The sequence below is a fragment of the Thamnophis elegans genome, chromosome 12 (genome assembly GCF_009769535.1).
Source record: "Thamnophis elegans isolate rThaEle1 chromosome 12, rThaEle1.pri, whole genome shotgun sequence".
In the NCBI taxonomy this organism is placed as follows: Eukaryota; Metazoa; Chordata; class Lepidosauria; order Squamata; family Colubridae; genus Thamnophis; species Thamnophis elegans.
In genome coordinates this window covers 38,719,041-38,731,650 of record NC_045552.1, presented here as the reverse complement: position 1 = coordinate 38,731,650, position 12,610 = coordinate 38,719,041, and the positions used below count along the sequence as shown (strand labels likewise).

Genomic DNA, 12,610 nt, shown 5'->3' with positions numbered 1-12,610 from the left:
GGGAACAAAGCTGTTACAAAATCTGATAGTCCTGCTAGAAATTCTTCGAAACCTCCTCCTAGAGGGGAGCAACAGAAACAGAGAGTTGGGTGGGCATGTGGGGTCTCTAACAATGCTTCGAGCTCTAAGCACAGAGCACTTATAAGCAGTATTCTGAATAACAGGAAGCAAACTTCCTATAATCTCCACTGTCCTTACCACTCTCTGTATGGACTTTCTATCTGAAGCAGCGATGCAGCTTGTTAAAATGCTCTCAATTGTGCTTCTGTAAAAAGTGGCCAGGACAGAAGGAGAAAGATATGCTCTCCTCATCCGATGTAGGAAATGCAGGTGCTGGTTTGGGTGCTTCACTAAGGATGACGTGTGGAGAGACCAATTGAGATTGTTAATTATCTGCAGCCCCAGATACTTAATACTGTTGATCATTTAGAACAAGAAGCAATGAGTGGAAACTGATCAAAGAGAGAAGCAACCTAGAACTAAGAAATTTTCTGACAGTTAGAACAATTAATCAGTGGAATGGCTTACCTCCAGAAGTTGTGAATGCTCCAATACTGGAGGTTTTTAAGAAGATGTTGGATAACCATTTGTCTGAAGTAGTGTAGGGTTTCCTGCCTAAGCAGGGGGTTGGACTAGAAGACCTCCAAGGTCCCTTTCAGTTCTGTTATTCTATTCTTCTACAGCTGCATCCTTGATACTGGGTGGAATATGACACTGCAGCTCTTTCTAAAATGTACAATGATCTCCTTTGTTTTATTAACATTTAGAACCAGGTAACTTTTATTGCACCAATCCACCAGAGCCTTCACCTCTTCCCTATAATCATTGTTGTCCCAGATAGGTCCCATCCATTGCCGTGTCATCCGCATACTTCACAATATGATTCGTAGCAGATTTGGCACTGCAGTTGAGGGTCATCAAGGTGGACAGTAGCGGACTCAAGACACAACTTTTTAGGGAACTTACACTCAAGGAGATGGGAGTTAGAAACTTTTCTCCCCACTTGCGGAAACTGGGGCCTATCAGTAAGGAAATCAGGTATCCAGTTACTTAAAGGAGTATTAAAACCTTATAGGCCCAATTTGTTCACCAAATACTGAGGAATGGTTGTGTTGAACACCAAGCTAAAATCAGCATACAGCCTTCATACATGAGTATTCTCCTCCTCCAGGTGCACCAAGCTAAGTTGCAGCACACAGGAAAGTGCATCATTCTTCCGATAGGCAAACAATGATCTAGTAAACTAAAGGCTACTATTACTACAGATCAAGCTGGCCTTTCTGAGTTTCTTCTTGGAATGTAGTGAAATCTGCTTCCTTCTGCCTGTTTTTTTAAAACATTTTTATTAAATATAAAAAATTCAATTTCTAAATAAACAGTATTGTCTGCATACAAATAATTTTGAGAAATAATAATCATATTTACAATAATATTCATCACATTAGTATTGATCTCATAATAATAATATTTGCTTATCCGTTTTAATAAACCTTCTTATAAAACTAATCCTTCTCTTATATTTCCATATTTATAACTTCTGTTTCTGTTGGTTAGCCATTGATAAAATGAGTCCCATGTTAAAAAGTTTTCAGTTTCTTTTCCTTAATTTTAAGTGTTGAACTATCCATTCCTGCACATTTTAGTATTTTTTAAATTACATTTTCCTCTACGGATCACTTCACTTTTCCATTGTTGTGCAAATATAACAATGTAATAAAACAACTTAATAAAATTAAGTATGTACATATTCCCTTTATTATATTTTTCCGGTAAGGTACCCAACAAAAATATTTCTGATTTTAGATCTATGTGTTGCTTTGTCATTTTTTCCAATCATGTATGTATTTTTGTCTAGTATTATTTTGCCTTTGGGCATGTCCACCACATATGATAATATGAACCTAGTGTCTGATTACATTTCCAACTTTTAGGGGACATGTCCTTAAGCATATTTGCCAATCCTGAAGATGAAAAATGCCATTGATAAAACATTTTATAAAGGTTTTCTTTATATGCAGTTGTCATTGTTAATTTATAATTCCTGTCCCACAGTTTCTGCCATTTATCTAACCCATATACATATACGTGTGTGTATGTGTGTGTTTGTGTGTGTGTGTATCCAAAGTTAATAACCTTTTATGCTTCAAACGAATCCATTCTTTCACCCATGTAAATACCGAAGCCCAATAGTATAACTCCCAGTCTGGCTGTGTTAAATATTCACAACAGGGAGAGACTTGGGAACAAGGTCAGCCAATGAATAGGCATAGCAACTAAGTCAGCCAATGAGACCTTAAACAGATCTGAGCCTGTGTAAAAAATTGAAACAGAAACTTAAGAAGTCTGGACATGGCTTAACTGTATTAAGCTCTGTACTGAGAAACTGAAACAGTCTGCTGCTCTGAGAAGTAAACAAGCAGTCTGTCTGGGCTTGTCTGCTGAAATGAAACTAACTGCTTATGTTTGCCTGTAACTTTCCTGCCTTGTGTTTACTTGGAAGAACCACCTGTTGGTATTGTACATTTATTCATCTATTCTTATGTATATAAAGAAGTTAATTAATCCTTCTGCATCAGTTATCTGTGTGCTTCTGGATTTGAATTTAGGCAACAAACTCTTGAAAGCCTGTTATATTTATTATTTTCCTGCTTCCCTTCGCAGAGAAGAGATCCAAGACTTCTTGAATTGTATCGATGCGAGTCTTGAGGAGCTTCAGGCAATGCTGTCTGGGAAAAAAAACAACCATGCTTTGGAAACACACACTGATGTGAGTCCACTATTCTGTGTGGATTTCTTAGCTGGGCTGCCGCCTTCCTCTCACATTACCTAGAGAAGAAAAACTCAGTTGTTGCTGTTCTTCTATTCTCTGCACTTTCTGTCTTTTCCTCTCCTTCAGGATCAGGGGAATTTCTCCAACCACCCATGACAGCAAATTGGTGTCCTGGCAAGACACCAATTTACTGTCAAGGGTGCTTGGAGAATTTCTGTGGCAGATGGGACTGACCTAGGGAGCCAGCCTTCAGCACCACCTGTTATGGTTCGCCAGCAGCCTGCGCAGCTGGCAGCAGAGTTGGACAGTGAGGAGGTTGAGGAGGAACTTGGGCCAGTCCTGGAGCCTGGGGAAGGCTCAGATGAGGGCTCTTCATCGCAGACACAGCGGGGGCCAAGGCCATCTGGTAGTTATGTGCTGCCTCCGGAGTCGGACAAGAACAGTGGGAGCCTGTTCCCAGTGTGTTCATGCACAGAGCTGCCAGAAGGCAAGAACAATTAAGAAAGCAGGGTCGACTCGGGAGTAAGACTTGGAGATGATTGGCCCCTCCCATAAGACATAAAAGGAGTGAACGGGACACGAGCGTTTGCAGGAAGCAATTAGTTCATTTGGTTGGTTCAAGCTCTGAGAAGTTCTTTTTGACTTTGTGCTAAGTTTGGCCTTGAAAAACTAATTGGCAATTAGGTCTCTGGCAGCGTTTCCAGAAAGATAAAAGGTGGGTGCTTATCAACATTCCCCTGAAAGACTGTGGCAACTCGAGCAGACATCTGTCAGAATGATTCTTTTTATTTATTGATTATATTCATATGCCACCCATTTCACTTACAAGGTGCCTCTGCTTCTAGGATTGAGGGGCATCATGTTTTAGTCTCAGTGCACTGACAGCATTTTGCCTAAGATGAAGGAAGCTTATTTTTATCCCCCCACCCCTATGTTTAAGCATTTGATTTGTGTCAAGAGAGGCCCTTGTAGTATTTTTGCTGTTTAAATTGTTTCTAATCCATAAAACATTGCCTTCATTTCTACCTCCAGACTTTCAGTCCAGAGCTTCCTGTGTTGGATTCAATCATACCAGAAGATCCTCTCAGATTGGAAAAGGTAGGCAGTGGATCTTCCTTAGCTCCTGGGAGGGAGGGGAGCAGCAAATTGGGAAAATTTGGGGGGGGGGGGCTCTTGGAATTGAAGGTACCCAAGTGTGTTTATTTCTGATCAGCCAAGTTGCTTAGAAAACGCTGGACTCTGAACAGTTGAATTTCAGGAATACCTTTACCAGGTAAATGGTGTAGTAGAAAAAGAGAGCAAGAGCAATAAATGAAGAAGGTTAACAGATACTGATCTCTCTCTCTCACTCACTCACTCACACATGCACATGCACACACGTTAGCTTTTTTAGTGTATCCTGTTTTCCCCAAAATAAAACCGCCCCAGATAATAAGTCCAATTGGGCTTTTTAGGACATGCACTAAAATAAGCCCTCCCCTAAAAATATTGCAATATAGCTACAGCCATGAGGTGACCACACTCGCCGCTTCCTGCACCTCAAAAATAATAAAACCTCCCCGAAAATAAGGCCAAGCATTTATTTCAGGGGTCAAAAGAAAATAAGACCCTGTCTTATTTTCAGGGAAAAGGTAGTCATACCTCTTTCATAGAAACTTTCAGCAGATCACAATAATTGAACCATTTCAAACTGGTTTACATATTTGGTATAAATTTGATTTGTGGACAATTTTAGTCAGCTTAGGAACCTGCCCAATGGAGAAAGAATAAAGGTGGGTGCTGAAGGGTTTCTGAAGATCTTGAGAGACACTTTCCTCTCCTTACTTTTCTTTTTTTTTTAAGGAGAAAAAAAACCCGTCAGTCATAAAATAAAGTTACAGGGCAAATCCACGGCTTGATTGTCTACTGTTAAATGGGGCTCCCAGATTTGACTTCTCTGTTGGAAGGGTGAGGGGGGTGGAGGGATGCCCATCAGAACTTGACTCGGCTGCCATCCCTGTCCTGGAGGGTGTAAAAGAACCAGCTGCCTTTTCTTCAGACCACAAACCTGTAGGAAAGCTGCGGAATGAGCTGTAGGTAAGCAACCTTTGCTTCCTTTCAGGCCACTGGGTTCAATGAAAAGTCACCCAGAGTTGCAGAGAGATGGGTGGGAAATACATTTAATAAGTAAATCCATTTCCCAAATGGCATTTGTGCTATCAATACACGCGCAGGGGTGGGAGGGATGTGGTGCTCCCCCGCACCCTATTTTTGGTCCCAGCAGGCTTTAGGGATGTGGGGGGGGGCAGGGGAGCACGGGGGGCATTACATTATGGGCATCGGCATGTGCACATGTGCTTTCAGCACCCGAGGAAAACAAGGTTTGCTATCACTGTGTTAAGCCATTGAGGGTTCAGGAGTGATTTTCCCGTTCAAGGGAGTTTTGCACCAAAGAAGCCCTTTTGAAAGCAGCTTGAGTTTTGTTGGGACTCTGCCTGGCCTTCTTGCTTGGGCTTTAAGCTCCTTAATGTTTCTCTTCTCTGTTTATTAGGGGCATTTTCCAAGGCCTGGCTTGCTGGTTTTTTTCTGATAACATTTGGGTAGTTAAAGGCTTCGACTCGGGCTAAGCCTTTTCTTTTAGGCCATCCAGCTCTAATTCTTCCTTCCGCAAGACTTGCTGTATTCTATGGTCACAGCAGCCCCCCTAATAAAAAGTTTCAGGTTAAACAGTTTTAAATTATGTTGTGATAAAGAGACCTCTGCCAAATCTAAACTCTTTTGCCAACCGAGTACTTAGAAGAAAATCAATACATTTTTCTTTTCAAATGAGCTCCTTTTTCAGGATGGTTTGGATTCTGCTAATTGGAGTGAAACTCTGGTAGCTTCCACCAACGACCTGGACTTTGTAAGTGGCGCTCAGAAGAACTGTGTTGGATCTATGCAGCACACAGGTCTCCTAGGAGGAAATGGGAGTGGGATGCGGGGCCTTTTGCTTTTGAATGAGTGTAGGCGGCTGAGACACGGACTCCCTCTGTTTACAGAGCTTGTGCTCCGCAGGCAGACCATCCTGGCTTCCTGCAGAGACAATGTGGCTAGCAAAGATGGTTTGTTTCAATAGAGAGTCCCAAAATGAAATTTAAGCTGTCAGGTGCTTGCAGTGTTCATCTTTCATGTGATGCACATAAAAGTATGCCATATTTTTCGGAGTATAAAACGCACCAAGATTTTGAAGAGGCAAATAAAAATAAGTTTTTGCACTCTGCAGACCTCCCAAAAATGTCCCGGTTTTTTGACAAATAACGGGCATGCATAGCCTTTAGGAGGCTTGTAATGTGTTCCTGGGGGCTGGAGGGACAGAAATGAACAAAAACCAGCCTGTTTTCTGCTCATTTTTGCCCTCCCCAGCCCCCAGGAGCACTCTGGAAGCCTCCTAAAGGCTATGTACAGCCATTTTGGTGAAGGGGGCAGGGTTTCGGGAAGCCAAATATGCTGTATTCAGTGTATAAGATGCACCCAGATTTTCACCCTCTTTTTTGAGGGAAAAAGGTGCATCGTATACTCCGAAAAATGAGGTAGTTTACTAGAATTATTTTTATGCTTACATCCTTTTTTTAAAAAAAAAAATTACAGCACTCAGTTGCAGCAGAAATACCAAAACAAACATCTCAAAATATTTCTATTGACCAGCTGTAGAATAGATAAAAAGCATCACCAGATGTACAGGTGAAATTTGAAAAATTAGAATATCATGCAAAAGTTCATTTATTTCAGTAATGCAACTTAAAAAGTAATACTAATATATGAGATAGACTCATTACATGCAAAGCAAGATAGTTCAACCCTTATTTATCATAATTGTGATGATTATGGCTTACAGCTCATGAAAACCCCAAATCCACAATCTCAGAAAACTAGAGTATTGTGAAAAGGTGCAATATTCTAGGTTCAAAGTGCCCCACTCTAGTCAGCCAATTAAGCAATAATATCTGCAAAGGGTTCCTGAGCCTTTAAAAGGTCTCGCAGTCTGGTTCAGTAGGAATCACAATCATGGGAAAGACTGTTGACCTGACAGTTGTGCAGAAGACCATCGTTGACACCCTCCATAAGGAAGGAAAGCCTCAAAAGGTAATTGCAAAAGAAGTTGGATGTTCCCAAAGTGCTGTATCAAAGCACATTAATAGAAAGTTATGTGGAAGAGAAAAGTGTGGAAGAAAAAGGTGCACAAGCAGCAGGGATGACGGCAGCCTGGAGAGGATTGTCAGGAAAAGGCCATTCAAATGTGTTGGGGACTTTCACAAGGAGTGGACTGAGGCTGGAGTCAGTGCATCAAGAGCCACCACACACAGACGGATCCTGGACATGGGCTTCAAATGTCATATTCCTCTTGTCAAGCCGCTCCTGAACAACAAACAATGTCAGAAGCATCTTACCTGGGCTAAAGAAAAACAGACCTGGTCTGCTGCTCAGTGGTCCAAAGTCCTCTTTTCTGATGAGAGCAACTTTTGCATCTCATTTGGAAACCAAGGACCCAGAGTATGGAGGAAGAATGGAGAGGCACACATTGCAAGATGCTTGAAGTCCAATGTGAAGTTTCCACAGTCTGTGTTGGTTTGGGGAGCCATGTCATCTGCTGGTGTTGGTCCACTGTGCTTCATTAAGTCCAGGGTCAACACAGCCGGCTACCAGGAGTTTTTGGAACACTTCATGCTTCCTTCCGCAGATGAACTTTATGGGGATGCTGACTTCATTTTCCAGCAGGACTTGGCACCTGCCCACACTGCCAAAAGCACCAAAACCTGGTTCAATGACCGTGGGATTACTGTGCTTGATTGGCCAGCAAACTCACCTGACCTGAACCCCATAGAGAATCTATGGGGCATTGCTAAGAGAAAGATGAGAGACATGAGACCGAACAATGCAGAAGAGCTGAAGGTGGCTATTGAAGCATCCTGGTCTTCCATAACACCTCAGCAGTGCCACAGGCTGATAGCTTCCATGCATCACTGCATTGAGGCAGTAATTGCTGCAAAAGGGGCCCAAACCAAGTACTGAGTGCATATGCATGCTTATACTTTTCAGAGGTCCAATATTGTTCTATGTACAATCCTCGTTTTATTGATTGCATGTAATATTCTAAGTTTCTGAGATGGTTGATTTGGGGTTTTCATGAGCTGTAAGCCATAATCATCATAATTATGACAAATCACGGCTTGAACTATCTTACTTTGCATGTAATGAGTCTATCTCATATATTAGTTTCCCCTTTTAAGTTGTATTACTGGAATAAATGAACTTTTGCACGATATTCTAATTTTTCAAGTTTCACCTGTACTGTCAGCCAGGGCAACTTGTAGGAAGCAACAATGCTTTAAGTTGTACCTACTGTTGTGGCCTAGAGGTGGAGCTCTTGCCTCACAATCAGGAGGTTGTGAGTTCCATCCTAGGTAGAGGCAGATGTAGGGTCTCCTGCTTGGGCAGGGGGTTGGACTAGATGACCTGCAAGGTCCCTTCCAACTCTGTTCATTTGTTAAAGTTGAGCGTTACCAATTGAAGCTGGGGAAGCAAAGCTCTGGCTGGGCTATTATAGCCAGAGTGATGAGCTTATTAAAAGGAAGACAGGAGACTCAATTAAACTGGTGAGGATACAGTTGGCTCTCTTGTCTTTGTGTTTAAAAAAAAGGTACCGTAGCATTTAAAACAAATATTCCAAAAATATTTTTCAGTGCATTTTTTTCTTTTTTTAGACAGAAGACTTGCCAGCAAATTTAGACACGGATGGGATAACGGATGAGGAAACCTCAGGGAGGAATGGTGAGCACGGCAAGAAATTGGGAATTGTTTCAGCAAATCAGTCTGGAGAAGCTAAGCAGGGGTGGATCCCTTTGGACGGAACATCCCTTTCCTGTCCTATGTGGCTTACAACATCTGTTTTATAGGAGTTGGTGTCCTCCAGATGGTCTGGATGTCACCTGCCATAATTTTGAGCCCGCATGGCTCAAAGGGGCTAGGAATTTGGAATGTCAGACTCCAGTCCATTTGAGATCATCTGTTCTGACCTAGGCTTCCTGAGACAGTAAAAAGCACTCACTTAGTCCCAAAACCCCTTTTTAAAATTTCAACAGCTGTGAATTATGTTCGTTCACAGCCCGTAATGAGTCCCAAACAGTTTGTGAAGAGTCCAACAGAAGTCTGCCACAGTCTTTCGGGATGAGGCTGATAAGCACCCACCTTTATCTCCCTTGAAACTCTGCCAAAGGCTAATTGCCAGTTAGCTTTGCAAGGCCACACGGAACACAGAGTCAGAACGGAGCTTCAGACTTTAAATTGATCAGAACAAAGTTGCCTCCTGCAAAGGCTCATGTGCCTTTGTTCCTCCTTTATGTCTTATGGAAGGGGCCATTGACCTCAAAGCCTTACTTCCAAGTCACCCCGTATGTCTTAACTGTTCTTGCCTTCTGGCAGCTCTGTGTATGCGCACACTGGGATCAGGCTCCCCCTGTTCCTCTGCCTCACTCATGTCCAACTCTGGAGGCTCCAGAGGCAGCACATAACTCCCAGATGGCCCTGGCCCCCTCTCTGCCTCCGACACAGAGCCCTCGTCCGAGTCTTCCCCAGACTCCAGGATTTGCCCATGTTCCTCCCCAACCTCCTCACTGTCCAACTCTGCTGCCAGCTCCACAGGCCGCCAGTGGACCACAACACTATCCAGTTGGGAAGAGCTGCCCCACAAGTGCCCGAATCTGCTCCTGACTCACTGGCTTTCATGCACTGCGAAAGGGGACAGCCTGAGCACCTACGTTTTCCCCATACAAGACTTTATTCTTAGCATCTTGTTCTAGTTTGACATTTTATTTGGGTTATGTGTGATTGAGTCTTTTTGTGCTTCTTACACAACATTTGGAGAGCAGAGAGAGAGGAAAAAGAGAGGAAGCGGACTTGTGCAATGAAAGATTGTGGCTTTCCTTTCCAAAATGCAGTCCTGTTTTTAAAGGCAACTCTGATGCCAGAGGGGGGCTGAGTGGACAGATTTTGGAATCCCCCATCAGCTCTGTTGGTGTTTCTGACCTCACCACCCGGCTTTCCCTTCCCTGGCCCTTAAAATCCTTTACGGATCTGAGTCCGAGGCCTCTTCTGTGGGGCTGGAAATTGAGGGGATCGGCACTGGAGGAGGGAAGTTCACAGGAAATACTTTTCAAATATGGTAGCCCCAGCAGTGAGATTGAAATTGCCAGTTCGTTTTGTGGGGATAGAGCTTTTGATTTCCTTTCCATGCCCTGTGGACACCCCTCCCCCAGTCTTGGTGGTGGTGACAGCATCTCCTTTGCCAACTTCCTATTTCCAGACTTTGGCCTTTTGTTTGGAAGAGAGTCAGCGCTGAGTTGGCTGTTAATTTTGCGTGTGTGTATTGCACTGCTGGTAAATTGACTTTTGTTGTAAAATAACAGTGCATTGAAGGAATAGTAACGGTAATGATACACTTGGAAGTAACTAGTTTTTCCAGGCACGAAGTCAGATATGGAAAGTGAAGTCTATTTATTGCTGTTCCTGTAACCAGCTGGTGGCTTCTGTTGGTTCTTCTCTAAGAGCGACAGGCAGGACCCATCCTGCAGGCCTGAATGGCCTCATGTTTCATCCTGGTTGCAGCCTGTGGTGTGACTCAGATGGCAAAACTTCTACTTGAACGTTCCCTCCTCCGGGATCTAGTCTGCACTCTGCTTGTGTTCTGACCTAGGCTTCCCGAGACAGTAAAAATCACATGCCTAGTCGCAAAACCCTTTTTTTTTTAAAATTTAAATGGCTGTGAATTATGTTCATTCACAACCTGTAATAATTCACAAACAGTCTGTGGAGAGTCCGACAGAAGTCTGCCAAAGTCTTTCAGGATAAGGCTAATAAACACCCACCTTTATCTCTCTGGAAAGGCTGCCAGTAACCTAATTGCCAATTAGTTTTGCAAGGCCAAACAGAACAGAGAGTCAAATGGCACTTCAGAGTTTAAACTGAACGAACAAAGTTGCTTCCTGCAAAGGCTCACGTTCGTTTGCTCCTCCTTAAGGGAGAGGCCAATCATCTCCAAGCCTTACTCCTGAGTTGTCCTTTTTTGTCTTAATTGTTCTTGCCTTCTGGAAGCTCTGTGCATGCGCACAATGGGAACAGGCTCCCCATGTTCCTCTGTGTCGTGATGTCAGACTTTGGAGGCAGCACATAACTCCCAGATGGCCCCCTTTCTGTCTCCGACACAGAGCCCTCATCAGAGCCTTCCCCAGACTCCAGCACTGGCCCATGTTCCTCCCCAACTTCCTCACTGTCTGACTCTACTGCCAGCTCCGCAGGCCACCAACAGACCAAAACAGCTTGGGTGGGCAAGGGGGGTGGGGGGCCTTGTTCCTCCCAGGACTCTCCACATGCCAGCACTAGCATTTAGCTTAGCTATTAACTATTTATTAACTAGCTATTCCTCCCCCCCCCCCCCAGACATGCAGCTGATTCAGTATCGGGGGAACCCTTTGCTTTCACTGTTTGAAGAACTGCCTTCCAGTGAGGAAGACGGCCGCCTGGGGACCGCCGGAGGGGATCTGCTGGGTTCCATGGAGAGCAACGAAGCTGCGCAGCGAGTCGCCAGCCCAGGAAGCCAAACAACCGGAGCCGCTCCGCTGGAGCCCCTGGATCAGCCCCTCCTCTCAGAAGACATGAACGGCGAATATAAACTGTTTCCTCTTCTGCTTCTCAGCCCAGTTGCAAATTTCATAGAGGAGACCTCAGAAATAGAAACAAGTTGAATTGCTGACTAGAAGTTTCACAAAATAGCATCTTTTGCAGGTCGCAGTTCTGCTTCTCTTTCTTTCTGTGGCTGAATTTCCTCCACAAACAAGGGAAAGCTCTTTAATCCCAAGAATGTAGTGTTAGGAATGTAGCTGCAAGGTGAAGTTTCAAATTGCACTGATTTTTTTTTAAAGGCAAAAGCAAAAAAATAGCAAATTTCAAATCTGCTTTTTGAACTATTTTATACACAAATATGCTATAAATAAGATTAATGTTTATATCTTAGTGTAAGATTTGCAGAGGGTTATTTGATCCCATGATAGTCAATACTATCATAATACATTTATTTTTCTTCCTGAACTGTTGTGTTGGAGATAACAAGTAAGTTAGAATTATGTTGGGGTTTTTTTTGTAACTGTAATCTTTGTTTGCTCCAAACTTTTGCCTCAGTCCTCACTACTACGATTTTGTCTGCATCCATGTTACCTTTTATGTATTATTTACCTCTTAAGTTCTCCCTCTAATTATTATTGTAACTTCTGTTTCCTATGGCAAACAATATATTTTAACATTTATTTTAAAATAATGGCAGTATGTGCTACATATTTAGATACTTTGCAAAAAGCTTGTTTTTGATGCACGTTACATATCAAACCTTCTGTTCATAAGATGGTTTTCCCACCAGTAAATAATGGGATTATCTAAGAAGTATCATCAAAGCCATCTTTGCTTTTGAAGTCAACATGTTTTGCATAGGCCTGAACATTGAGGGTGTGGATAACGTGTTCTGTCCAGGTACCTCCAGCAGGTGCACTTGTGAGGCTTAAGACATGTTGCTCATGGGGTTTGTTGATTCCAGTGATTTTCACGCAGACTGCAGATTCCCCTTTGCCCCTTGTCTTCAAAAGGGGCATAGTGAATCATGATTCAAAACATGAATCAAGATCACGTGTCATGTTAATACCACTTTATTAGGCCTTGGTGAGGCCACACTTGGAATAATGCATCCAGTTTAGGCCACCACGATGTAAAAAAGATGTGGAGACTATGGAAATAGTGCAGAGAAGAGCAACAGAGGATTAGGGGACTGGAGACTAA

General features: G+C 43.1%; 1 protein-coding gene across 5 annotated transcripts in view; it reads left to right on the top strand.

Moving 5' to 3' along the window:
• Positions 1 to 12,121, top strand: part of LOC116515515 (heat shock factor protein 3-like) — a 33,338-nt gene extending 21,217 nt beyond the window's left edge. For 2 of the 5 annotated variants that reach the window (XM_032227620.1, XM_032227619.1), the window contains exons 10-13: positions 2,662 to 2,767; positions 3,803 to 3,868; positions 8,494 to 8,560; positions 11,225 to 12,121. In XM_032227620.1, coding sequence (XP_032083511.1) covers positions 2,662 to 2,767; positions 3,803 to 3,868; positions 8,494 to 8,560; positions 11,225 to 11,529 — 544 coding nt within the window. In that variant the 3' untranslated portion in view covers positions 11,530 to 12,121. Of the gene's footprint in view, positions 1 to 2,661; positions 2,768 to 3,802; positions 3,869 to 4,612; positions 5,952 to 8,493; positions 8,562 to 11,224 lie in introns of those variants that run through there. The other 3 variants (XR_004256263.1, XR_004256264.1, XM_032227622.1) reach the window with 3 other exon arrangements.
• Positions 12,122 to 12,610: the final 489 nt, after the last annotated feature.